General features: G+C 46.0%; 1 protein-coding gene across 1 annotated transcript in view; it reads left to right on the top strand.

Annotated features, from left to right (window-relative positions):
• Positions 1 to 27,711, top strand: part of POM121 (POM121 transmembrane nucleoporin) — a 303,987-nt gene that overhangs the window by 203,091 nt on the left and 73,185 nt on the right. The window contains 1 exon segment of the mRNA XM_030186032.1: positions 6,546 to 6,648. Coding sequence (XP_030041892.1) covers positions 6,546 to 6,648 — 103 coding nt within the window.

The following is a 27,711-nucleotide window of genomic DNA, read 5'->3' as shown; positions in this document are numbered from 1 at the left end:
GCTACCTCTTAAATTATTGAAACATGACTTAAATGCTCTGAGGAAGCTTCTGTCTCATTTTTGCTGGGCAGGCCAGAAGCCAAGAATGTCCTTTAAATATCTACTTGGATCTTGGCAATATGGAGGTATAGGTCTCCCAAATTTATGTTTGTATAACTAATGCGTGTCTACTTCGTCACCTGGGTGATTGGGTACTGGAGGAGCAGAATTTCATGCCTCAAGAGTATGAGGTGGCGTATTGTTCTCCGTGGCATATCATTTCTGTGTTACACTGTCCATCAGGCCTATTACCTCATTGTTTTTGTAGGAGTGTGTTTTATTTATTTGTTGCATTTATACCCCGCTCTTTCCCGCTCGGTAGCAGGCTCAGTGCGGCTTACATAGTACGGAATTACATAGTATCACAGAACAGCTGTAGCAATAGTAGAGGTGTGGTTGTTAGGAAATAGGTTGAGAGAGGTGAAATGGGCAGGGGATGTAGGGGTAGGAGAGGTAGGAGTGGTGTAGAGTGGGTTCATAGGTTGTCTGGTCATTTGGGTAGGCTTGTTTGAAGAGGTACGATTCTTTTGATATCGTGTCCAGGGCTGCTGCTCAAGGTGTGGTGATGCGCATACTCTCATGGCTGCGTGCCTCCGACCTGGAGAATAGGCTCCAGCAGCGAATTGCAGATGCTCCTTGCCGGGGGGATAATATTTTTGGAGAAAAGGTCGAACAGGTGGTAGAGCAACTCCACCAGTGGGACACCGCTTTCGACAAATTCTCCCACCGGACACCTTCAGCATCTACCTCAACTGATAGACATTTTTATGAGGGAAGGAGGACTGTTCCCTATTCTTCTAATAAGCGTAGGTACAATCCTCCCTCTCGCCAGCCTGCTGCTCAGGCTAAACCCCAGCGTGCTCGTTCCCATCAACAGCGTGCGCCTCAACAGGCCCCAGCAGCTCCCCAGCAAAAGCAAGGGATGGGCTTTTGACTGGCTCCAGGAGAGCATAGCCGAAATCACTGTGTCCATGCCGGGCGGTCGGGGGGAGGTTAAAATTTTTTCACCAAAGGTGGCCTCTCGTAACCTCTGACCGGTGGGTTCTCCAAATAGTTCAGCTGGGATACTCCCTCAATTTGATCTCAAAACCTCAAAATTGTCCGCCGGGAGCTCAGTCCTTCAGCTTACGCAACAGGCAGGTACTTGCAGAGGAACTCTCCACCCTTCTCAGCACCAATGCGGTCAAGCTCGTGCCACCGGGGCAGGAAGGGTTGGGATTCTATTCCAGGCACTTCCTTGTGGAAAAGAAAACGGGGGATGCGTCCCATCCTAGACCTAAGGGCCCTGAACAAATATCTGGTCCGAGAAAAGTTCAGGACGCTTTCCCTGGGCGCCCCGTGATTCAGGCAAACGATTGGCTATGCTCTCTGGACTTAAAGGATGCTTACACTCACATTCCAATACTGCCAGCTCACAGACAGTATCTTCGATTCCGTTTGGGAACACGACATTTTCAGTATTGTGTGCTACCCTTTGGTCTCGCCTCTGGCCCAGGGTGTTTACAAAATGCCTGGCCACCATAGCGGCGTCTCTATGCAGACTGGGAGTGCACGTGTTCCCTTATCTCGATGATTGGCTGGTGAAGAACACCTCCAAAGCAGGAGCTCTACCTGCAAATGACAATTCAACTCCCGGAGGTACTAGCGTTTGTGATCAATTAGCCAAAGTCCCATCTTCTTCCAGTATAGAAACTAGAATTCATAGGAGCTCGTGCCTATCCCCCCGAAACGAGGGCCAACAATCTCTTGTGTCTCATTTCCTGGGTGTGGGCGTTGCAGCAGATCACAGCTCGGCAGATGTTGAGATTGCTCGGCCACATGACCTCCACAGTTCATGTGACTCCCATGGCCCGTCTCCACATGAGATCAGCTCAATGGACCCTAGCTTCTCAGTGGTACCAAGCTGCTGGGGACCTAGAGGACGTAGTCCTCCTGTCCCCGAGTTTTCTCCAATCCCTGCATTGGTGGACAATTCGATCCAGTTTGACTCTGGGACGTCCCTTCCAAATTCCTCAGCCCCAAAAAGTGCTGACTACGGATGCGTCTCTCCTGGGGTGGGGAGCTCATGTCGATGGGCTTCACACCCAAGGGAGTTGGTCCCTCCAGGGACAAGGTTTACAGATCAACCTCCTGGAGTTGCGAGCGATCTGCAACGCTCTAAGGGCTTTCAGGGATCAGGTGTCCCAACAAATTATTCAAATTCAGACAGACAATCAGGTTGCCATGTATTACATCAACAAGCAGGGGGGCACCGGATCTTGCCCCCTGTGTCAGGAGGCTGTCAGAATGTGGCTTTGGGCTCGCCGGTACGGCATGTTTCTTCAGGCCACGTATCTGGCAGACGTAAACAGTCTGGCTGACAGGTTGAGCAGGATAATGCAACCTCATGAGTGGTCGCTCAGTTCGACAGTGGTACGTGAGATCTTTCAAGTGTGGGGCACCCCCTTGGTGGATCTCTTTGCTACTCGAGTCAACCACAAGGTCCCTCAGTTCTGTTCCAGACTTCAGGCCCATGGCAGGCTAGCATCTGATGCCTTTCTCCTGAATTGGGGGGAAGGCCTGCTGTATGCTTATCCTCCCATATCTTTGGTGGGGAAGACTTTGCTGAAACTCAAGCAAGATCGAGGCACCATGATTCTGATCGCTCCCTTTTGGCCGCGTCAGGTATGGTTCCCTCTTCTTCTGGAGTTGTCCTCCGAAGAACCGTGGAGATTGGAGTGTTTTCCGACCCTCATTACTGAGGGGGCGCTTCTGCATCCCAACCTCCAGTCCCTGGCTCTCACGGCCTGGATGTTGAGGGCATAGATTTTGCTTCCTTGGGTCTCTCCGGGGGTGTCTCCCGTGTCTTGCTTGCTTCCAGGAAAGATTCCACAAAGAAGAGTTACTCTTTCCTATGGCGGAGGTTTGCCGTCTGGTGTGACAGCAAGACCCTAGATCCTCGCTCGTGTCCTATTCAGACCCTGCTTGAATACCTTCTGCACTTGTCCGAGTCTGGTCTTAAGATCAACTCTGTAAGAGTTCATCTTAGTGCGATTAGTGCATACCATTACAATGTGGAAGGTAAGCCGATCTCGGGACAGCCTTTAGTTGTTCACTTCATGAGAGGTTTGCTTTTGTCAAAGCCCCCCATCAATCCTCCTACAGTGTCATGGGATCTCAATGTCGTTCTCACCCAGCTGATGAAACCTCCTTTCGAGCCACTGGATTCCTGCCATATGAAGTACTTGACCTGGAAGGTCATTTTCTTGGTGGCAGTCACTTCAGCTCGCAGTGTCAGTGAGCTTCAAGCCTTGGTAGCTCATGCTCCTTATACTAAATTTCATCATAACAGAGTAGTCCTTCGCACTCACCCTAAGTTCTTGCCGAAGGTGGTGTCGGAGTTCCATCTGAACCAGTCAGTTGTCTTGCCAACATTCTTTCCCTGTCCTCGTACCCGCCCTGCTGAACGCCAGCTGCACACATTGGACTGCAAGCAAGCATTGGCGTTCTACCTGGAGCGGACAAAGCCCCACATACAGTCCGCCCAATTGTTTATTTGTTTTGATCCCAACAGAAGGGGAGTGGCTGTCGGGAAATGCACCATATCCAATTGGCTAGCAGATTGCATTTCCTTCACTTACGCCCAGGCTGGGCTGACTCTTGAGGGTCATGTCACGGCTCATAGTGTTAGAGCCATGGCAGCATCAGTGGCCCACTTGGTCAGCCACGATTTGCAAGGCTGCGACGTGGTCATCCGTCCACATCTCATTACTGCCTCCAGCAGGATACCCAACACGATAGTCGGTTTGGGCAGTCGGTGCTGCAGAATCTGTTTGGGGTTTAGAATCCAACTCCACCCCCCTAGGCCCAATTTTATTCTGTTCCAGGCTGCACTTTGTTAGTTGGATAAGTTTTAGGTCAGTCTCAGTTATGTCCTTGCTGTTGTGAGGCCCAGTTGACCCTGTTTGTTGTTTTGAGTGAGCCTGGGAGCTAGGGATACCCCACATGTGAGAACAAGTAGCCTGCTTGTCCTCAGAGAAAGCGAAAGCTACATACCCGCCCACCTCCCCTTTGGAGTTGTCTCTTCCTTTGTCTTGCTGTTCTACTGGACTGAGGAACACACTCTCGTGCGAGCGGGACGGCGGTCGCGCATGCATGTCATGCATGCGAGGACTAGCAAACGTTTGTTGCTAGGAAGATCTCCGAACTGGGGTGCCGTTGTACCCACATGTGAGAACAATCAGCCTGCTGTCCTCAGAGAATACCTTCTACAGGTATGTAGCTTTCGCTTACTTGTCCCTTGAGGGAGTGGGGTGGGTGGGACTATGACAAAGGTAACTTCAGTTACCAATCAAACCAAGTCTGAAAATGCCCAGCTCAGCTCCCAGCTCACAAGGTAGACTTAGGTTCTACTACCCAACTCAAAACAAAATTGCCCCTCCTCCAGAGCTATGAGTCACCAGATACTATGTAACCAAAATTGATTGAATTAAGTCTCTGGCAGTGTAGATTCAACACACAATTCTAATGAAAACAGACACCAGATTCAATGTCACCAGATTAAGGCACAGGTTAAAACACAGTTCCAATGAAAACACCTTTATGACAATTCCAACATAAAAAGATGAAATCACTGGCATAGATATTCAAAACACAATTCTCTAAAATCCCTTTAAGAATATCAGAATAAAAATATAAAATCACAGTGCAATATAGGCAATAGGATAGAGACAGATAAGGAACTTACAGAGGTCAGACCCTCTGCAAGTGAAAGGACAGGGTTTTTTTATGTTTGCTTTTTGGTGTTGTTTTTTGTGTTAATAGGATGGAATAAAAAGGGGGTGAAATAGATTAAAGGAGTCAATAGTTTCTCAGGAAGATATTAAGAGATATTAAGAGCAGGACATAGGTAACCCTTCGGCAATGTCACAAATATATTGAACAGAATCGGCCCCAGCACCGATCCCTGAGGCACTCCACTGCTCACCTTTCCCTCATCTGAGTGAATTCCATTTACCACCACCCTCTGGTCGGTGTCTGTCTGTCAACCAGTTCCTAATCCAGTTCACCACTTCAAATTCATATTTTTTTCTTGCATCAACAGGCTGCTTAGAAATTGACAAGCATCCTTTGCTCTTCCCTTAAACACTCCTGGCATTCTTTCACCATTGTTGAAACATCTCTATTGGGATTCCCTAAATGTTCTATTTCAGTAGTATTCTTCAGTGATACGCCACATCAAACCATGTGCTCCTGGATGACTGTCGGCTTCCTCCCCCATTTTAGTTTAAAAGCATCAAGCACACACATATAACCTCACACCATATGGGAGATTATCATACATGTGACATTCCATGCAAATGACTAGACAGCACCCTTCTTGCTGCTGGACGGCATCTTAGTATTGAGTTTTAATTAAAACGTTTAGGTACTAGGGATATTAGACTAATATAAAGAGCCTTAAGATTATATGGTATATTATGACTAATTTAGTGTTTGCTTCTCAGAAAGTAATGTAATGAAATCTCCCCTCTTGTTGTTAATTTAGAATAATTAACTATAAATGAAGAGACACGCGGGGGTGGTGGGAGTTGGGCAGAATGGGGCCATGCTGTGCTTCCTTCTAGAGGCTCTGTTAATGCTGTAGGCTGCAGAAAATTCAAGTTTAAAACTACGGGGAAAAGGTTTTACATTGAAATTAAAGGTGGTTGTTTTTTTCTAAATTCAAAGTGCTTTTATCAATAAACGTACAATTTCTTTTACCCACAATCTTTAAATTGCCAAAGCACAGCAAAATATGTATGCTTACCCAGAGAAATGTCGTCTTATCTCAGAACTTCTCAGAAAGAAGATTATCTCTATATAGTTTGATTCTGTGGGGACTGCTTCAAACCAGACTCTTTGAAAGTGAACACAGTAATTAGATTGACATTTGTAACTATTCTACCTTCACAGTACCTTACTGATCTGAATTAGTGTTAATTAGCATTTATTTATTTACGTTTTGCTCACACCTTTTTTTCAGTAGTAGCTCAAGGTGAGTTACATTCATGTACACTGGATATTTCTCTGTCCCAGAAGGGCTCACAATCTAAGTTTGTACCTGAGCCAATGGAGGGTTAAGTGACTTGCCCAGGATCACAAGGAGCAGCAGTGGGTTTTGAACCAGCCACCTCTGGATTGCAAGACCGGTTCTCTAACCTCTAGGCCACTCCATTGCTACCTCTCCTCCTGGCAAAGAACAGAACATATCTTTATCTTTTTTCAGACAATTTTGAGCCCTGCTCTGCTACTATCCTTTAATGCTCTAGACTGTTACAGTTAAGTTTTTACCTTTGGCAGAAAGTTTATTTAAAACTATTGGAAAAAGGGTTGTACACTATGGGAACTAGTTAATAAAGTTTGTTCATGGTCAGGCAGTTTTCAAAATCGTCCTCTCTACCTCCTTATTCTATGGTGTATACCTTGCTGCATCTAATAGTACAGTTCCCATGTGGCATACTAAATATGTTCTCATTTGTCCGCAGCCACCCCCACCCCAGCTGGGACGTAGTGTGACAGCAGAAGACTTGGATGCAGAGAAGAGAGCGGCCATCCAGCGGCTCAATAAAGCCCTGGAAGAGAAGAGCAGTAAGAACTCCCCCACACCCGATCCCAGTCAAAATCTATTGCCTTTTGCTTAGATATTTAGTTGTTTCCATAATTCAGACTGATGGGCCGATGCACAGAGTTTGCATTAGCCATGCGCTGATGGCTTAGTGCACAGCTTCCTAATGCAAACGTATTGCCAATTTTCTGTGCACCAATGCAGTAACCAAATTATGTTCAGATAGGATTTGCATATAACGAAGGCAGTGCATGCAAATCCAGCTCATGCATATTCATTGGGGATATCCTGAAATCCAGACTGGCTGAATTAAATCCAAGGACTGAATTAAAAATCCCTGGTTACTAGTCCAGACACATGGATTTTTCTCCTCCCATCAAATGGAAACAACACTGGATAAAAGTCTCTCTCCTCTAAGAGGACTTGTGCAGTTGGACCCTAGCCAGTATTCCTTGGTCTGTATTAGATTTTAGATGAGCTCCTGTGCAGTCTGACTTGATATTGGTAGATGAGGATTTGAAGGGCTTTGTGTGAGGGTGCACCATCCTTAACCCCATTTCCATAAAATATAATTAAAAAAAAAGAAATTTCCGTCAGTGGGCTTAGACGATTTATGGTCTAACTTTATTTGATATACCATTCTTCTTTCAAGCAATAGCAGATCTTGCTGTGTCAAAAATATGGAGTCCCAGGGTGTTAAACCTAGTGCTCTGGATCCTACCTCTCCCAGCCCCCACCTCACCTTGGAGGGTCTGCACAGCCTAAAGCTTGGAGCCTTGACCCACCTCCCTTTCTGTTAGGCGTGAGGCCTTGAGTGCCTGGAGATGGTGCTGGAAGCAATACAGCAAGGCCCCCCAAAAAACCATCTCAGACATGAGGCTCACAAGCAGGGAAGAAAGGCCAAACTATAGCTGTCATGATTTAAAGGTGAGGTCAAAGAGGCTGTTAGTCAAAAGAACATCTTTCTAAAAGTGGAAAAAGCACTAGCAAGTTAGATACAAAACTTTTTGATAAGGAAGGCTAAAACTGAATTTGAAAAGCTTTCCATAGAGCTAAAAGCTTTTCAGATACATAATCAGAGAGCCTGGCCTGTGAAGGGAGTCGGTGGGACCATCAAAGGGAAAAAGGGGCACTCAGGGAAGATGAGACCATAGCGGAGTGACTACACAAATTCTTCGGCCTTATCTGAGGAGGATACAGAGGAATTGAAACAAATTTGTGAACCTGGAAGATGTAATAAGCCAAATTGAAAAGTTAGAGCAGTAAATCACCTATACGGTCAAAAATGTAATTGATCTGCTATTAGTAATATGTAACCTCTCATTAAAATAGACCATAGTACCTGAAGATTGGAAAGTGGTCAGTGTAATTCTAATTTTTAAAAAGTTCCAGGGGTGATCTGCGAAACTACACAATGGTAAGCCTGATGTAAGTGCCAGACAAAATGGTAGAAGCAATTATAAAGAACAAAATTGCAGAACACAAACATGGTTTAATGGGACATAGTCTACATGGATTCCGCTAAGGAAAACCTTGCCTCACTAATTTGCTATGTCTTTTTTTTTTTTTTTTAAAGGTGTAAATAAACATGTGGGTAAAGGTGAGCCAGTTGATCTAGTGTATGTAGTTTAGCTTTTAACAAAGGCCTTCATGAGACAAAATGAAAAAGCAACGGGACAGGAGGCAATGTTTTGTTTGGGGTTTGGAACCGGTTAAAAGAGAACAGAGTAGGGTTAAATGGAAGAAGGTGAATTAGTGCCATCGGAATCTGTACTGGGACCGGTGCTTTTTAATATTTATAAATGGGAATGAGTGAAATGATGAGATTTGCAGACAATACAACTATTCCAAGTTAAATTGGATGCAGTCTGAGAAATTGCATGAGGACCTTATAAGACTGGAAGACTGGGCATTCAAATAAGATAATGTGGACAAGTGCAAAGTGATGTACATTGGGAAGAATAACTCAAATTCCTTGTCACTTGCAGCAGATGAATCCAGGAACTGGTGGGTTAACTCTGCCTACCAGCAGGTGGAGATAGATAAACTAAAGGCAATGATGCCAGACGGCCAGCCCCTTCCTCAGTTAATATGTCTCTATCTCCAGCAGGTGGTGGACGGCTTTTTCTCCAGCTCCTGGATCCAAGGCTTCTGAGGGTGCTCCTGGGCCAGTGGCCAGTTTGAGCTGGGGGTGGCGGACTGGTGGTGTCCCCTTTGGCAGCATAGTCAGCTGCTGGGTCCCTGCTGCACCTCAAATTCCCTCTGAATAGGCTGTTGCTGTTTCTTTCCTTCCCTGTTTGGTTTTCCGCCTCCTCACTAAAAAAAAAAAAAAAAAGAGAGAGAGAGAAACAGAAGCACAGGGAAGTGTATTTTTGCTGACAGCAGGTTGAGTTACTGCTGTCTGAGTCCTGTTTTCTTTTGCCTGCTTGTCTGAGCCTGCCTCGAAGTGGAGTCAGAGAGTGGTGTTCTTTGGCTCGGCTGTCAGTTCCCAAGCTTTCCCGGTCCGGGGTAAGTCCTGCAGGGCTCCTGTTTTGTTTTTGTTTTTTGTTTCTTTTTGGGGGGGGGGGGGGGGGGCGGGTGATAGCAGCTGAGGCGGTAAAACGCTGTTCCCAATGTGGGGAAATGGGGTTTGGTGACAGGCCTTTTGTAACACTAGGGGGCGCTGTGCTTATGACAACACAAAAGCCACCAGACACAATATGCGGTATATCGCTTTTATTGGTGATACATATGTGAACACATACACCAAGATACTTACAGCACCCGCAATTCAGTCAGCATCTGGGAAGACCACCAGGGAAGCACTAGCTCTTCCTCAGAGATTGCAGGGAAATAACCCTTCACTGAACAAGGCATCCCTATGTTCAGGCAAGCTTCTAAAGAAGGTCCCGTGCTCCCCCCTCTTTTATAGTGTGAAACAAAGGTGCCTTTCCCAGACTTGCACAAGCTGGCATCCCTTAAACAACCAGCCTGTTTCCCATAACAGAGAATAACCCCCCCAGACTTGCACAGGTTGAAGGTGCCTTTCCCAGATGTGCTGGCATCCCTTAAACAACCACCATAATAGAGAATAACTCCCCCAGACCTGCACAGGTTGAAGGTGCCTTTCCCAGAGGTGCTGGCATCCCTTAAACAACTAGCCTGTTTCCCATAACAGAGAATATCAACACATAATTACAGCCAAAACATTCCACTCATTCCATCCCCAGCTGACCTTCAATCCCATGTATTACATTCCACCCCTTGATATTCTCTGCTTATGAGGAGACAGAAGTATACATAGTATTATGGACCACCGTAGGTCGTTTCCAAATTTTACAAGTCAAAATACAATTCCAAATCACTAGCAGGATGCTAACTAATAGTACTTACAAGTAAAGGATGAGTGATCCATTTTAGGAAAGCATCTGCACTAGGAGAATGTCCCAATAATGGATCCCACCAATTATGATGTAATTTACTTCGAATATTTTCTGCCACTATACGAACAGTGTGATTGTCAAATTGAGCATCTACTTGCATGACTCTTAAGGTGTGATTCACACCTTGAATATACTCATTAATAAGAGAGGATATATGCAACATGTGGGTCAACTTACTATAATTTACAGCTAAAATTGGCTCCGTAAAGAAGGTATAATTGTACTGTATGAAAGCAGAATTAAATAAATCCGGATATAATACATACTTTTGTCCTTTCCACCAAAATACTGATATGCTAGTAAAACAGGAACTGACTCCTGACAGATCGGTCAGGAAGGTATTATTTGACAAAGTTGTGAAATTAGCAGTGGAAATACATAATGTCCGCGGACTAATTTCTACAAAGAACTCATAGTTGGCAGGGAAAACAGTAAATGTGCATTCCCCAAAACGTGGGGATAAGCAAGGTTCAAATTGTGGTGGCTGGAAAGGACAAATCATGCGATTTCCCTGCTCATTACACATATCCAATTTATATGTCTCATTATATACAGTTATATACTCGCCATTCATATGCGGAGCACAAAAGGTTACGATACCAGAAACATTCACTAATACTGGAGATATATAATACTTACATATTATATGAGTATGGAAAATCTTATATGAAGATAAAACCCCTGTACAGAATCGATCAGTACAGACTGTACTCTCTGAATGTGGGAACAACCACTCATCAACTGGAATTTATCCAGCGAAAAGGGTCTGCAACTGGGTATGCATCCCCAATTGTAGAGCCATCTGGACTCTGTCCCGCTGATGCAAAGCGTACAACGTCTGTAATGAACACCAAGTATAATTCAATGCTTTTGTCAAAGTAGTGTCAGTATAATTTTCAAACTTAAAAGTTTGGGCTAATAAATGATTAATGTCTGCTATCGCAGGCACCATTAATTGTCCTGTTCCTGGAATGGCAGATAACCAATTGGCTAAAATATTCAGTTCAGTATGCAAGTCCTTACCTAGATAGTGTAGTTTACTAAACAGAGTATCTGTATCTACAGTATTCAGAATTCCCAGTCCAGTTCCCGCACCCCCCAAAATAGTATCATACCATGCTCGCCGTACCCTAGTACAGCGAGGCAAGTGTGGAAATGTAACATTGTAAGTTAATAGTCTTTCTATACTGCATAGACATGTTTTTGCATGTAGTGGGAATGCGTGACAGTGGAGCAGGATTAGTCATATTACTAACAGCAAGCAACACATGCAAGAAGTCCATCCAGGATGCAAAACTGTTTGCAATTGGTGTAGCATTAGTGAAAATCCATTCAGCAGTTCGATTCAAAGTAATATTTACTATAGAGCTGTTACAAGTTTGGAGGAACTGCATTTTGCGTGTCCGATTCCATAGTCTCCATATCTGGTCCCGGAATCCCATAGGCTGGATGCATATAACTCAGGACGTAGCATTATGGATAGTCACATTCACAAAACTGGATGAAACAACTACAAAGCGCTGTTCAGTTTTATGAAACACAGCTTGGGAAGCAGTTACGTTCAATACCAGACATGCAGTATGACATGTATAATTATCTTGCTGTAAGGTCGAGTTATTTTTGTTGCTCCACCAATAGTGGACACACGAGGTCACTCCCAGCACCCGCTCGCCGGGAGTACGGGCATCGAGTTCCCAACCCAAACAGAGAAACAGTATGCCCTCGAGCAAGTGTACCTTTGGGTGTGGTATAGGGCATTTAGTCAAATGTTGACAAACAGGACAGTGAGCAATAACATTTTTAATGATAGAAAGAGACCATTCTAACCCACGCTGCCGCGCCCAGTGATAGATGGCTTGCTCTCCGAGATGTCCACATTTTTGATGTGCCCAGCTTGCAATACCGGTCTCTTCTTCACCCCGATGAATAGTAGAATCATCTGTTCCAGTGATGACATTCGTGTGAATAGTAGCTAAGGAATCTGCTGTCTGATTAAAAATATGAACAGAGGTTATAGGGGGAAACATGTGCATCAACATGATAGACATAGGCAGAAGTAGATTGCAGAAATTCACTAATTTCTTGCCATAACTGTGATCCCCAAACCAGTTTAGTATGAATATACCAATCATTCTGTTTCCATGTAGGTAACCAGGTTGTTAATCCATTTGCCACAGCCCATGGATCAGTATATATGTATGCCTCTGGCGCATTTTGTTTAAGTACCAGATAGACTGCATATAATTCAGCATATTGACTACTCCCATCTGGGCCCGTGCTCTGCAATATCTGTTGTGTATGAGGATTGTAGGCCACACTTTTCCATGCCCGCTTACCATCAGTATACTTGGCTGTACCATCAGTAAACCAGGCATACTGACGTTGGTCAATAATTAATTGGTCGTAAGGTACTCCCCATTTAGCAACACGATGGGTGGCACTACTACTACCACCCCCAGACACTAATACTTCCTCCCCCTCACCTACAGGAATCTGAGCAATTTGTTCATGTAATTGCGAGACCCCATTGGGACCACTTTTAGTCTGCCTATTTTGGATGTACCACTTCCACTTTATAATATATGCCTCCTGTGCATGGCCAATTTTATGGGTATGTGGTTCACTATTAATCCAAGTTAAAATTGGAATTTCTGGTCTCAAAATTACTTCATGCCCCAAAGTTAGTTGTTCACTTTCCACAAGAGCCCAATAACAAGCCAACAATTGTTTCTCAAAGGGTATATATCGTTGAGCTGCATCGGGTAATCTACGTGTCCAAAATCCTAACGGACAACGTTTCCCATCTTGTTTCTGCCACATGCTCCAATTGGCATACTCTGCATGCACTGATACTTGTAATTCAATTGGATCATTGGCACGTATTGGCCACAGACTGACACTTTGTTGTACTACTAACTTGGCTTGGTCAAAAGCCTGTTGCTCTGTAGTACCCCACTGAAATACACATTTCTTTCGTGTTACTCTGTATAATGGCTGTAACACCTGCCCCAAGTGTGGGATATGTTTATGCCAAAATCCAAACAACCCAATAAATTTCTGTGTTTGCTGTTTGGTAACCGGTACCGGAAATTCTGCTATTTTGTTTAGTGCTTTCTCAGTAATTTCCTGGTGTCCCTTATTCCAATTAATTCCCAGAAACTTCACTGTCTGGGCGGGTCCCTGGATTTTTGCTGGGTTAATTTCCCAACCCTTATTCTTCATGTGTTGTACTAGTTGTTCTAGCCCAGAGGCCACTAACTCCTCTGTATCCCCTTGGATTAGTATGTCATCAATATAGTGGGTTAACTCTAGACCTGGTGGCAACGATAGTGCATCTAGATGTTGCGCTACCACCCTATGACAAATTGTAGGACTATGCAACCATCCCTGTGGCAACCGTGTAAAAAGTGTACTGCCTTCCCTGCCACGTAAATGCAAATTGCTCCCAAAATTCCTCTTTTAATGCTATTGTAAAGAAGGCATTTTCTAAATCTATCACTGCATACCATTTTCCTTTTCTATTTTGTATGTTCTCAAAGTCACAATGTCGGGGACTGCAGCATGCAACGGGGGTGTAACCTTATTCAATTGACGGTAATCTACTGTCATCCGCCAGGATCCATCAGATTTCTTCACTGGCCATACTGGATTATTCCATTTGGTAGTAACTGGGACAATGACCCCTACCTCTTGTAATTCCTGTATTGTTCGCGTAATTTCTGCAATACCACCAGGAATCCGATATTGCTTTTGTGCAACTAATTGAGTGGCGGCTGGTATGGTGAGAGGCTCATCAACAATTTTTCCCACTAATACTGCGTGAATATTATAAGTGGAAATATACTTCAAACGCCGGGGAACTGCGGGAGACGTTCCAAATTGCCAACTTCCCCCTTCAATAATAAGTTTTAAACCTCTCAGAATATCCATACCAATTATATATTCTGGCACTGGCGTAATCATTACAGCATACTTTTGGAGCTGTAAATCCCCAATTTGCATAGCCAATTGTGTTTCCACTGCAGGAATACTCTTCCCCCCGAGTCCTACAATATTACACTTTGGTCCTTTAAACGTAGAAGGGTTACCAGCTATAATCGTTGCTTCTGCTCCGGTATCTATCAAAGCTCGCACTTGTTGAAAATTTCCCGGACTCCATTGTATTACAACATCAATATAGGGACGCGGATCAATTTTTACATTGCATCCCCGTACTAGTCAATCCTCTCTAAATGGATTGGTTTCTGCTTTAGATGGGGGCAGAGTAGTAGTAGATGGAAGTGTCAATCTCTGCAGGAGAGTACGGACCTCATGATACAAATCTGAATAGTCCGGACCCTCCACAGGTGGGGCTGAAGGAAGTTTTTCTTTTCCCACTGTCCGGGTTTTCCGAACCGGTTTCATCCCTCTCTTATCCAATCCTAATTTTTTATATTGCTGCCATAACTCTCCAGTGGGAATTCCATCTATTTTCTCCCGAGCCACCCCCGCTTGTAGTAGAGCGGCAAACATATCCTTACGAGATACTCGCTCTACCTCTGAACCTTGCCCTTCCCCAATTCTCTGCCCCTCATTATTTTTCCTATCTGTCAGCTTCAGACTCCAATCCCCCAAATCTCCTAATTGCTCGATTTTATCCATAATGCCCTCCAACGGGTTATCTGTTTCATTCATCAACAGTGTCAAAATAACTTGTTTATACATTGGAGGAGACCCTTTAATTACTTTGTTTCTAATTGCCGCTGACATAGGCACTTGGGTAAGTGTATCCATCTGTCCTGTGACAATACACACTTTCATTGCCTCTTCCTTTAATCGCTGGATACAATCTTTCAAAGTATACCAAGGCTTGTCATCCCCAGGCCAATCTGATTCTAAAGGGTACTTTTTACGACACCCTGTTCCCACTAACTCAATCAGAGTAGTAGCCTCTGACCCATTCCCATCAGGCATTGCTAAACTATGTTCCCGAAATGCACTTTGAATTATAGCATCTCGAGATAATGGTATAAATTTCAAACAGTCCTCATTGTCCATCCGTATCCCCATTGCCCCAGTATCATGCAGCCTTACACACCAAGCAATAAGGGATTCATTTGGACGCTGCTGGAATTGCTGCATGATATTGTTGCGTATAGTCGTCTGCTAAATCCATGCGCACTGGTGCTGCCCCACCCAACTGTGCTCGTCGCCGAATTATCGGCTTCATTTCCGGAGCAGCACTTTCCTCACCCCCTGACTCACTCTCGGGTGTGGAAGACCAGATATCCCCATCCCACGTCTCAGGATCCCATCCGTTAGGATTCTGTGTGGCAGTAGCCATCACCTTTGCAACCTTTACCTTACTCACACGCCCTCTCCTTTTCCGATACTTATACTGCGCTACTCGCACCGCCGCCCGCTCAGCAATTTGCTGGTACCCCGTACACTTATCCATCATCAATTTGCCCTGACACTGTGACATTACCAAGTCGCTTTTCAATGTCAGAATCTCAGCCTGTGATTCCAACAGCTTCTGGCGATATGCCGACAACAAAATCCACCCTCTCCGACCCACTGTTCTTAACTCTTTCCCTTTAACCACAGGAGCATTTTCTAAACATTTCAACACATCCTCACACGTTCCCTCTCCTAAACATACCTCCAAATTCTCACTCAACCCCGTATCTGTCGCCCATTCTGTTGCCAATGCCTGATATGGGTATTTATCCCATCCAGGAATTGCAAACAGCTGCGGAAGCTGTGCCTGCACAGCCTCCTGATGAGATTTGCTCTTCTTCCCTTTCTTCAACATATCCGCAAAACAGTAAAACAAGTATATATTCACAAATGTAATCACCGTAACAACAATGCGATATCCTGCCAACTACGCCAAACTGTAACACTAGGGGGCGCTGTGCTTATGACAACACAAAAGCCACCAGACACAATATGCGGTATATCGCTTTTATTGGTGATACATATGTGAACACATACACCAAGATACTTACAGCACCCGCAATTCAGTCAGCATCTGGGAAGACCACCAGGGAAGCACTAGCTCTTCCTCAGAGATTGCAGGGAAATACCCTTCACTGAACAAGGCATCCCTATGTCCAGGCAAGCTTCTAAAGAAAGTTCCGTGCTCCCCCCTCTTTTATAGTGTGAAACAAAGGTGCCTTTCCCAGACTTGCACAAGCTGGCATCCCTTAAACAACCAGCCTGTTTCCCATAACAGAGAATAACTCCCCCAGACTTGCACAGGTTGAAGGTGCCTTTCCCAGAGGTGCTGGCATCCCTTAAACAACTAGCCTGTTTCCCATAACAGAGAATATCAACACATAATTACAGCCAAAACATTCCACTCATTCCATCCCCAGCTGACCTTCAATCCCATGTATTACACCTTTGCAGCTCGGGGTGCGCTGATTTGGCGGGACTCGATGGAGCTCTGGCGATTCTCGCACCAGTTTGCGATTGGTCGCAGTGCCATTGCTTTCTTTGGGGTTTGAGGAGGGGTCCTGCGTACAGTCGCCTGCAGCCTTCTCCGTGGTGGCGCTTTCAGAGCAGGCAGGGATAGAGGACGTGTAGGATGGTGTCCTCACTGACCAACCAGAACACTATTCCGCCGTGAGGATTTTCCATAAGGAGGAATTATCCTCCTTTATCTCTCAGGCGCTGGAAGCCCTGAATATAGAAGACCCTGAGGTGGCAGCTTCTCAGGAGGTCAACCCCAAGATGGCTAGTACCAGATGACCTTCTAAGGCCTTTCCGGTGCATGAAGCTATTGAAGAGTTGATTTTGGCCCGGTGGGCGGATCCGGTTGAGGGGCTGAAAGTGGCCAGGGCTATGGCCCGGCTGTATCCGGTTTTAGCAGACCGTTTCGAGAAGTTTGCGCCAGTGGAAGGTGGTGTGGCACTCAAGGATATGCAAGACAGATGGCAAGAGGCCTCTTTAAAACGTGCTTTTGAGGTGGCTGCTTTGACACTTAAAGCTTTGGTTTGTTCTTATGTGGCTAGAGCTTGTCTCAGTTGGCTACATGCTGTCATGGATTTGGTTTCGGAGTCTAATATGCCGGACAATCAATTGTCACTGATGGATATTGGGCTGGCGTACTTGGCGGATGCCTTCTATGATTTGGTCCGAGCTTCGGCCAAGCTCATGGCTTTGGCCGTTTCCTCTAGATGTCTTCTGTGGCTCCGTCATTGGGCCGCTGATATGGCCTCTAAGCAGCAGCTTATTAAGTTGCCTTTCCGAGGGAAATTGCTTTTTGGGGACGACCTAGAAAAAATTGTTAGATTTGGGGGATTCCAAATCTCAACGTCTCCCTGAGGATAGATCCAAGTCTACTTCCAGACAAAGGAGCCTTCGAGGTCACGATTCAGGGAGTCGTGACAGTATCGCCCAGGACAGTCCAACGCAGCCTTCCATTCTTGTTTTGGGCAGCGTTCTTCCTTTTCGCAGCGAGAAGCATCAGTCTGGACCCCCCTCTTGTCAGGGAGCTCTGGCTCGATCCTCCCAATGATGGGGCGCAGGTCCACTTGGGAAGAGAGCAAATCCGTGGTCAGCTTTCTCTATTTCTTCCAGAGTGGGCCAGAATTACTTCGGACCAGTGGGTCTTCGATGTGGTGCGGGAAGGCTACAAGCTGGAATTCTTCTCTCCAGTCACAGATTTTTTTCTGGAATCCCGCTGTTTATCGCGTGCCAAGAGGACAGTGGTTCCGCAGTGTTTGCGACACCTGCTAAGGATAGGGGCTATCGTGCCTGTTCCTCCTCCTCGAAAGGCATACAGGTCGGTACTCCATCTTCTTTGTGGTTCCAAAGAAAGGAGGGGCTTTTCGACCTATTCTCGATCTCAGAAAGGTAAACCAGTTTTTGCGGGTTCGTCACTTCCGCATGGAGACGTTAAGGGCAGTTTTTGACGGCTCTTGATTTGAGGGAAGCTTATCTCCACATTCCCATTTTGCAGCCCCAACAGCGATTTCTCCGATTTGCAGTACTTGGTCAGCACTTCCAGGTTCGGGCCTTTCCTTTCGGGATGCTACTGCCCCACGCACTTTTTCCAAGGTCATGGTGGTGGTGGCGGAGGCGGTGTTCCTGCGGAAGGAGGATTCAAGTGCATCCATATCTCGACAACTGGCTGATTCGGGCGTCTACAGCAGAGGAGAGTCGAGTGGTCACTGACCGGGTGATTGCGGTGTTGCAGTCCTTAGGTTGGGTGGTCAATCTGGACAAGTCATCTGGTTCCTACTCAGTCTGGAATATCTTGGAGTGCATTTCGATACGAAGCGGGGGAAGGTGTTTCTCCCCAAGGGGCGAAGGATCAAATTGCTTTCTCAGGTACGGACCTTATTGAGTCGTCGTGCTCCCCGAGTGTGGGATTATGTTCAGCTCCTTAGTTCAATGACGGCGACCTTGGAAGTCATTCTATGGGCAAGGGCTCACATGCGGCTTCTTCAGATTTTCCTTTTGAGCAGATGGTTGCCGACGTCTCTGGAATACCAATGGCACTTTCTTTGGTTGAGCTGGGCCAGGGACAGTCTCGTGTGGGGGCTCCAGTCAACCAGTTTGCAGAAGGGTGTTTCTCTGGCGTCTCCCAATTGGGTTGTAGTCGTGATGGATGCCAGCCTTGCAGGCTGGGGAGCCCATTGTCTTCATCGAGTAGCCCAGGGATCGTGGACCCCTATCGAAGCGACTTGGCCGATAAATCATCTGGAGTTGCGAGCAGTCGTGAATGCGCTACGGAGCTTTCAGGACCTTCTGCAAGGGCAGCCGGTTCGTGCATTCTTGAACAACACCACGACGGTGGCCTATATCAATCGGCAGAGGGGCACTCGCAGTCTTCCCTTGGCAGTGGAGGCATCTCGTCTTCTAGTATGGGCAGAAGCGCATGTTCAGAGTCTGTCGGCAGCACACATTGCGGGTCAAGACAGTGTTCAAGCAGATTTTCTCAGCTGGACTCTTTTGGATGCAGCGGAATGGACGCTATTCGATTCTGCGTTTTGGCTGATCTGTCAACGTTGGGGAAGACCAGTGATGGATCTTATGGCCATGGCTTGCAATGCCAAAGTTCCCCAGTTCTTCAGCTGCAAAAGGCAGCCAGGAACCGCAGGATTGGACACTCTTCTTCAGCCATGGCCAGAACAACAGCTACTGTAGGTTTTTTTTTTTTTTTTTTTTTCCTCCGTGGCCTCTGATAGGGAGAGTCCATTGTCGCGTAGGCAGGGCCGGTCTTAGCAAGTGCGGGGCCCTATGCAGACCAATTTGGTGGGGCCCCATCCTAACCCCGCCCCACCCCATTGATATTATTCAATTTTTAGAAAATTTTTTATTTATGAAATTTCAAATAAAGACAAATGAAGCTAAACTTGTACAGAAAAACTGATTGAAATAATAAGCACAATGCTATCATGAACCCCCCCCCCCCCCCCCCAGAAATTATTCAGTTCAAGTCCACTACAATTAGTGGTTCCAATTCTCATAACCACGGGGGGGGGGGGGGGGTCAGAGGTGCGGACACACAATCTCTCCACTGCAAAACACTATACACAAACTTGTGCAAAAACACACTCATAACCTTACCAAACCATAACAGCACTAATTCCAAGGACAGGTCGAGCACAACCTTATGCGTGGAAAGGCAGAACTAATTACACCAGGCTCTAAAACACCAATACACTTACCTCGTGAAAAAAACAAAACAAAAAGGGCTGCAAATGCTACACGCTAGCAGGATACTGCACCTTGATCACACATGAAAAACACATGACAACAGATATGAAGGCAAAATACTGAACTGGAAAGTTACCTCAAGAAGTCAGACTGTTACCTCAAGAAGTCAGACTCGGCATGCAGCAATACTAGAAAAATTGAAACTTACATGCAAAATATCAGATGCACATTTCCAAAAGCTGACATATTCCAATTAATAAATTCTGAATAAAATACTTTTTTCTACCTTTGTTGTCTGATCATTTGGTTTTTCTATTAGCTTTGGTCCCAGTGTCTTCTGTTTTATGCAGTGTCTTCTTTCCATTTGATATTTTTTCTCTCACCATGTCCACCATCCTCCTGTGTCCTGTCTACCATCTGTAGCCCTGCCCCTATCCTTTCTCCAGTTTCAGCATCTGCCCTCAAAGTGTTCCAATCCAGCCCTTAAATTCAGCAATTTCCCCTCCATGCATATCCAGCATTTCTCCTGACTCCCCTCCTTCCATGTGCATCTACTTTCCTCCCCTCCCCTACATCCATGTCCAGCATTTCTTCTCCATCCCTTCCCCTCCATCCATGTGCATCTCCCTCCTTTCTTTCCTTCTCTCCCCTGCCCTCCCATCCATGTCCCTCTCTCCCCTGCCCCCTCCATTCAACCCTATCCAGCAATTCTCCTCTCTCCCTGAGCCCTGCCATCCCATCCATGTCCCTCTCCCCCCTGCCCCAACTGCCCACCCTCTTCTCCCCCCCAAGAAGATCCCTTTCCTTTTTTTTTCTTTTAAATTTACCTCAAGTCTGGCAGAACACCGTCAGTGAAAGCGCTTCTCTTCGCTCAGTGACCCACCTTCTTCTGATGTCATGATGTCAGAAGAAGGCGGGACACTGAGCAAAGAGAAGTGCTTTTACTGGGAGCGCTTTCACTGACGCTGTCGTGCTGCTGGACTGGAGGTAAATTTTAAAAGAAAAAAAAGGAAAGGGATCTTGGGGGCGAGAAGAGGGCGGGCAGTTGGGACGACCGGCGAGCCCCGGGCGGAACTGGGTCGTGTGGGCGCCTATGCCTGGGAGGAGGCTGACTGAGGCGCGCCGTGCGGGGCCCCCCTAAGCGCGAGGCCCTATGCGGCCGACTCGGTCGCCTCGGCCTAAGACCGGCCCTGCGCGTAGGATGGCATCGGGGGGCCGGTTGTTCTAGTGGCCCCGGTCTGGCCCCAACATCCGTGGTATGCGGATCTCGTTCAGACACTCTGAGCCGCCTCTGCGACTTCCGGTGACTCCCAATCTGCTACATCAAGGGCTGGTTGGGATGGAAAATCCCTCCCGGCTTGGTCTTACAGCCTGGCTATTGAGAGGCGGCAATTGAGGAAGAAAGTGATTTTCAGGACCAGTCATTGCCACTCAAGGGGGGCAAGGAAGCAGTCTGCTTCAGCAGCGTACGCTCGAGGGTGGAAAGCTTTTTCGGCATGGTGCGCTTTCCGTGCTGAGTCGCCTTTTCGGGCGGACACAAGTACATAAGTAATGCCACACTGGGAAAAGACCAAGGTCCATCGAGCCCAGCATCCTGTCCACGACAGCGGCCAATCCAGGCCAAGGGCACCTGGCAAGCTTCCCAAACGTACAAACATTCTATACATGTTATTCCTGGAATTGTGGATTTTTCCCAAGTCCATTTAGTAGTGGTTTATGGACTTGTCCTTTAGGAAACCGTCAAACCCCTTTTTAAACTCTGCTAAGCTAACCGCCTTCATCACTTTCTCCGGCAACGAATTCCAAAGTTTAATTATGTGTTGGGTGAAGAAAAGTTTTCTCCGATTTGTTTTAAATTTACTACACTGTAGTTTCATCGCATGCCCCCTAGTCCTAGTATTTTTTGGAAAGCGTGAACAGACTCTTCACATCCACCTGTTCTACTCCACTCATTATTTTAGATACCTCTATCATGTCTCCCCTCAGCCGTCTCTTCTCCAAGCTGAAAAGCCCTAGCCTCCTTAGTCTTTCTTCATAGGGACGTCGTCCCATCCCCGCTATCGTTTGTCGCCCTTCGCTGCACCTTTTCCAATTCTACTATATCTTTCTTGAGATGTGGCGACCAGAATTATACATTCTGGTTATTCTGAAGTTCCTTCAGGATGGTCTTCAAAAGGGGTTGGCATATAATTCCCTTTGGGTGCAGGTGGCTGCGATAGCTTGTTTTAGAGGTAAACTGGATGGTTCCTCTTTAGCAGCTCACTCTGATGTGGTACATTTCTTGTGCGGGGCTCTTCGGCTTCGACCTCCTCTGTGACAGCCGTGCCTGTCGTGGCATTTGAATGTGGTGCTCCGAGCCCTCCAGGCTACACCTTTTGAGCCCTTGAATAAGGTTTCTGAGAAGGATCTCGAGCTTAAGACACTGTTTTTGGTAGCCATTGCTTCGGCTTGGAGGATTTCTGAAATTCAGGCTTTGTCCTGCAGAGATCCTTTTTTGCAGTTTTCGGAAGCAGGAGTGTCGATTCGGACGGTGCTGTCATTTCTACCAAAAGTGGTTTCGGCTTTCCATGTCAATCAGGCGGTTTATCTTCTGTCTTTATGAAGAGAGGATTATCCGGGAGAATTTGCGTTGCTACGTTTCCTGGATGTGCGGAGAGCCTTGTATCAGTACCTACAGATTTCAAACTCATTTCGACACTCGGATCATCTTTGTGCTCTGTTTTTATGTACCCCTCCCTAGATCTCCATTGGACCCGTGCCCACGGAGGTGAAGAGAGGGTTTCAGAAGGCTCATTCTAAGTCTGTTAAATGAGATCTCGGCTTTCTGACTCCTAGTATCTAAGTGCATCTTTGTACCTCTATTCTCCCACATAATGCACTAATGAGTAGGAGTTTCCTTGCTTATGTGAATATTATGGGGAATAATTTGTGTTGGTGTATTCAGAGAAATAAGTATGCAGCCAAGAAATTGAATATAGACGAGAGAAAAGTGTGAGAATTGATCTTTATTCTTACCAACTGGTACTTCAATCAATCTGGCACGCTCATCAGTCAAGATCTTAGGTTAACCGACCGTAGTTCTGCCCTCTGGGTAGCGTTGGGGAAAAATCCAAACTCCTCCCAAATTGGCAGAGCTTAAATACCCTCTCTTCACTCATTAAACCCAATGGGCACACTTTTTTTTTTCCATATCTGAATCATATTTTCTGACAGCTCAACCGCAGATCGGAAGCCTAGCTCTCCCTCCCTTCTACTTATTTCTTCATAACTGTAACATCCTGACTTGTAAACAAGTCTTAAAAAAAAGGCAAAGACAAGTATTCATATTTCATGAACAGGACTCCATCTTACAAAAACAGACTCCATTTTATTGACCTAACTTTTTACTATTCTAGCCATTTATTCCTCCATCTTGGCCCTTACACTGTATTTGGATGTCACATCAGATCCTGATAAGGCCTGCCAACCGGTCCTGCTGCAGCAAGTACTCAGCTGCAAAGCCATCATCAGATTTCTGGCCTAGTCAGTGCTTCTTAGCAGCCTAGGCTATTGAGCTCGGCCCACCACTATTCCAGTGGGGGGGGTCTCAAGCTGTAACACATATTAACAGCTCTTGGGGTCGAAAAGAGGTGAGGTGGCTTCTATTGCTCGCTGGATTATGGAAGCCATTGGAGCGGCATATCTGCTACAAGGGCGGGCGTCCCCAGTGGCCCTGAACGCGCATTCCATTTGGGCACAGGCGGCTTCTTGGGCGGAGGCATCTGCCTTACCTCTGGAAGAGATTTGTCGGGCGGCTACTTGGGTGTCTCATCATACTTTTGCGAAGCATTACAGGCTGGATGTGTCTGCTCAGGAGGATGCGAGTTTTGAGGTGGGAGTGTTGGCGCGGGGAGCGTCAGCTTCCCACCCTACCTAAGGAATGCTTTGGTACATCCCACCAGTTCCTGGATTCATCTGCAAGTGGAAAGGAAGGTAAAATTGTGTTACCTGATAATTTTCTTCCCTTTAACACAGCAGATGAATCCAAGATCCCTCTCTAGTCAGCCGACTGTTTATTTCATTTGCCGCGTAGAGGGACTATTTTTTTCCTTCCCGGTTCTCTTTTGCAGAGTTCAGATAGATATGGGAACACGGAAAGGATTCCGATTTTGGGGATCAAGTTGGTTATTTTGAAGTTCTTATTTGGTTCTCGGTTTTTGATAGTGAGGATGGTTTCTTGTTGTTGGCTTCATATTTTTGGCCTTGGTAAATGCTTACGAATGACATACTAACTGAAAAAGGGGCTGGCCATCTGGCATCACGGCCTTTAGTTTGTTTATCTCTATCTCCACCTGCTGGTAGGCGGACTTAAACCCACCAGTTCCTGGATTCATCTGCTGCGTTAAAGGAAAGAAAGTTTATGTAAGACACATAATTTTACCTTATAGCTGTATGAGGCTAGGTTCAGTGGGGTGCTGGAGCCGGCTCGCATGAGCCGGTTGTTAAATTTTACTGATTTTTTGTGAGCTGGTTGTTGATGGAGTCAAGCAGCGAGCACACAAACATTTGGGATTTTTTTTTTTCTCCTCCTCTCTCCCTCCGCCTCCAGCATACCTCAGCTTCTTACCTCATCATGTCGCCCCTTAGGTTCATCGTCCTCCCCTCAAAACTGCCTGATGTAATGCATGATCCTCCGGCTCTCTACAATTTTTTTTTTTTTTTTTTGGGGGGGGGGGGGGGGGGGGGGGGCGCAGAGGTGGACCAGGGAGAGAGCCTGTTGTTAAAAATTTACCAGCATACCACTGGCTAGGTTCCACATTAGAAGTCACCACCCAAGAAAAAGTTCTAGGTGTCGTCTTGGGCAATACATTAATGTTCTTCTTGGTGTGTGGCAGTGGCCAAAAATCAAGCAGCGTTAGGAATTATTTGTAAAGAAATAAAGACACTATATTCTTTATTTTCTATCACTCCATGGTGGAACCTCATCTTCAATATTTTATGCAATTCTGGGTACCATTAAATCAAAGATATAGCCAAGTTTTAAAAAGAAAGGTACAAAGACGGGCAATTAAAATGATTAAGGGGATGGGATTCCTCTCATGAGAATTACAGAGCACATCCAAGGACATGGATTACCTAGACCGAGTCAGCACGGCTTTTGTGTGGGGAAATCTTGCCTGATCAATTTACTTCAATTCTTTGACGGAGTAAACAAACATGTGGACAAAGGGGAGCCGGTTGATATTGTGTATCTGGATTTTCAAAGGCATTTGACAAGGTACCTCATAGTAACATAGTAGATGACGGCTACAGAGGAAATTGGAGGGTCATGGGATAGGAGGAAAAGTCCTATTGTGGATTAAAAACTGGTTGAAGGATAGGAAACAGAGAGTGGGGTTAAATGGGCAGTATTCACAATGGAGAAGGGTAGTTAGTGGGGTTCTTCAGGTGTCTGTGCTAGGACCACTGCTTTTTAATATATTTATAAATGATTTAGAGATGGGAGTAACTAGCGAGGTAATTAAATTTGCTGATGACACAAAAGTAATTCAAAGTCGTTAACTTGCGACGGGATTGTGAAAAATTACAGAAGGACCTTACGAGACTGGGAGACTGGGCGGCTAGATGGCAGATGACATTTAATGTGAGCAAGTGCAAGGTGATGCATGTGGGAAAAAAGAACCCGAATTTCTTATGCAGACAGATAGGGGTGGGAGGAAGGATAGAGGGGGTATTGGGGGGGGAGGGGGGTAAGAAAGATATAGTGGAACTGGAAAAGGTGCAGTGAAGGGCGACTAAAATGATAGCGGGGATGGGATGACTTCTCTATGAAGAAAGACTAAGGAGGCTAGGGCTTTTCAGCTTGGAGAAGAGACAGCTGAGGGGAGACATGATAGAGGTATATAAAATAATGAGTGGCGTGGAACAGGTACATAGTAGATGACGGCAGAAAAAGACCTGCACGGTCCATCCAGTCTGCCCAACAAGCTAAACTCATATGTGCTACTTTTTGTGTATACCTTACCTTGATTTGTACCTGTCCTTTTCAGGGCACAGTCCGTATAGTCTGCCCAGCACTATCCCTGCTCCCAACCACCAGCCCCGCCTCCCACCACCGTTCTGGCACAGACCGTATAAGTCTGCCCAGCACCATCCCCGCCTCCCACCACGGCTCTGCCACCCAATCTCGGCTAAGCTCCTTAGGATCCATTCCTTCTGAACAGGATTCCTTTGTTTATCCCACGCATGTTTGAATTCCGTTACCATTTTCATTTCCACCACCTCCTGCGGGAGGGCATTCCAAGCAATCCACTACTCTCTCTCTGAAGAAATACTTACTGTCATTTTTCTTGAGTCTGCCCCCTTCAATCTCATTTCATGTCCTCTCGTTCTACTGCCTCTCCGGAAAAGGTTCGTTTGCGGATTAATACCTTTCAAATATTTGAACGTCTGTATCATATCACCCCTGTTTCTCCGTTCCTCCAGGGTATACATGTTCAGGTCAGCAAGTCTCTCCTCATACGTCTTGTAACCCAAATCCCGTACCATTCTCGTAGCTTTTCTTTGCACCGCTTCAATTCTTTTACATTCTTAGCAAGATACGGCCTCCAAAACTGAACACAATACTCCAGGTGGGGCATCACCAACGATTTATACAGGGGCATCAACACCCCCTTTCTTCTGCTGGTCACACCTCTCTCTATACAGCCTAACAACCTTCTAGCTACGGCCACCGCTTGTCACAACTTTTTCGTCGCCTTCAAATCCTCAGATACTATCACCCCAAGATCCCTCTCCCCGTCCGTACTTATCCGACTCGCTCCGCCTAAGACATACGTCTCCCGTGGATTTCTGTTCCCTAAGTGCATCACTTTGCACTTTGGATGTGAAGTGTCTGTTCACGCTTTCCAAAAATACTAGGACTAGGGGGCATGCGATGAAACTACAGTGTAGTAAATTTAAAACAAATCTTAGAAAATCTTTCTTCACCCAACTTGTAATTAAACTCTGGAATTCGTTGCCGGAGAACGTGGTGAAGGCGGTTAGCTTGGCAGAGTTTAAAAAGGGGGTTAGACGGTTTCCTAAAGGACAAGTCCATAAACCGCTACTAAATGGACTTGGGAAAAATCCACAATTCCAGGAATAACATGTGTAGAATGTTTGTACGTTGGGAAGCTTGCCAGGATTGGCTGCTGTCGTGGATAGGATGCTGGGCTCAATGGACCCATGGTCTTTTCCCAGTGTGGCATTACTTATGTACTTATTGTAAGGCTTAAGAGGTTAGGGTGCTTCAGCTCTGAGAAGACAGCTGAAGGGAAATATGATGGTCTACAAAATCCTGAGTTGAGTAGAACAGGTCAATGTGAATTATTTTTCAAAAAGTACAGACAAGGGGACATGTCATTATGTTACATAGTAATACTTAAGCGATACTGGGGGGTTTTTAAATCACACTTTAAGTTCTGGAACTCAATTACTGAGGATATGTAACAGCAGTTATGTAGCTGGTTTTTACAATGATTTGGATAAGTTCTGGATGTTAAAGTCCACCAAATTTATTTTTAAGGTAGACTAGTGGCATAGCCAGGGATGGGCCTGGGCCCGTTGAAAAATTTATGGCACCCTTTTTAAGACTGGCGGAGATCAAGCCCCACCAGCTGAAGAGAGCCTCTTCCAGCACTTGAGAAAATTCCTGTACTCGCGCCCATACTACTTTTTATGTGCCACTGCCACACTGCCCCCCCCACACACACACACACACACATTCTTAGTTTCTGCACATACATGGGGAAGGGGTGATGTGGTGGCGGGGGCGCGCAGAGAGTAGCATGAAGGTGCTGGGGGATGCAGGAAAAATTGTGTTCCATATCATCAAGCTGATCAATCCATAGACTGGTGGGTTGTGTCCATCTACCAGCAGGTGGAGATAGAGAGCAAACTTTTGCCTCCCTATATGTGGTCATGTGCTGCCGGAAACTCCTCAGTATGTTCTCTATCTCAGCAGGTGGTGGTCACACACAGCAGCAGCTCTGG

Source organism: Microcaecilia unicolor, chromosome 13 (genome assembly GCF_901765095.1).
Source record: "Microcaecilia unicolor chromosome 13, aMicUni1.1, whole genome shotgun sequence".
In the NCBI taxonomy this organism is placed as follows: domain Eukaryota; kingdom Metazoa; phylum Chordata; class Amphibia; order Gymnophiona; family Siphonopidae; genus Microcaecilia; species Microcaecilia unicolor.
Note: the sequence above shows the minus strand (reverse complement) of the source record. Positions and strands in the feature narration are given on the sequence as shown.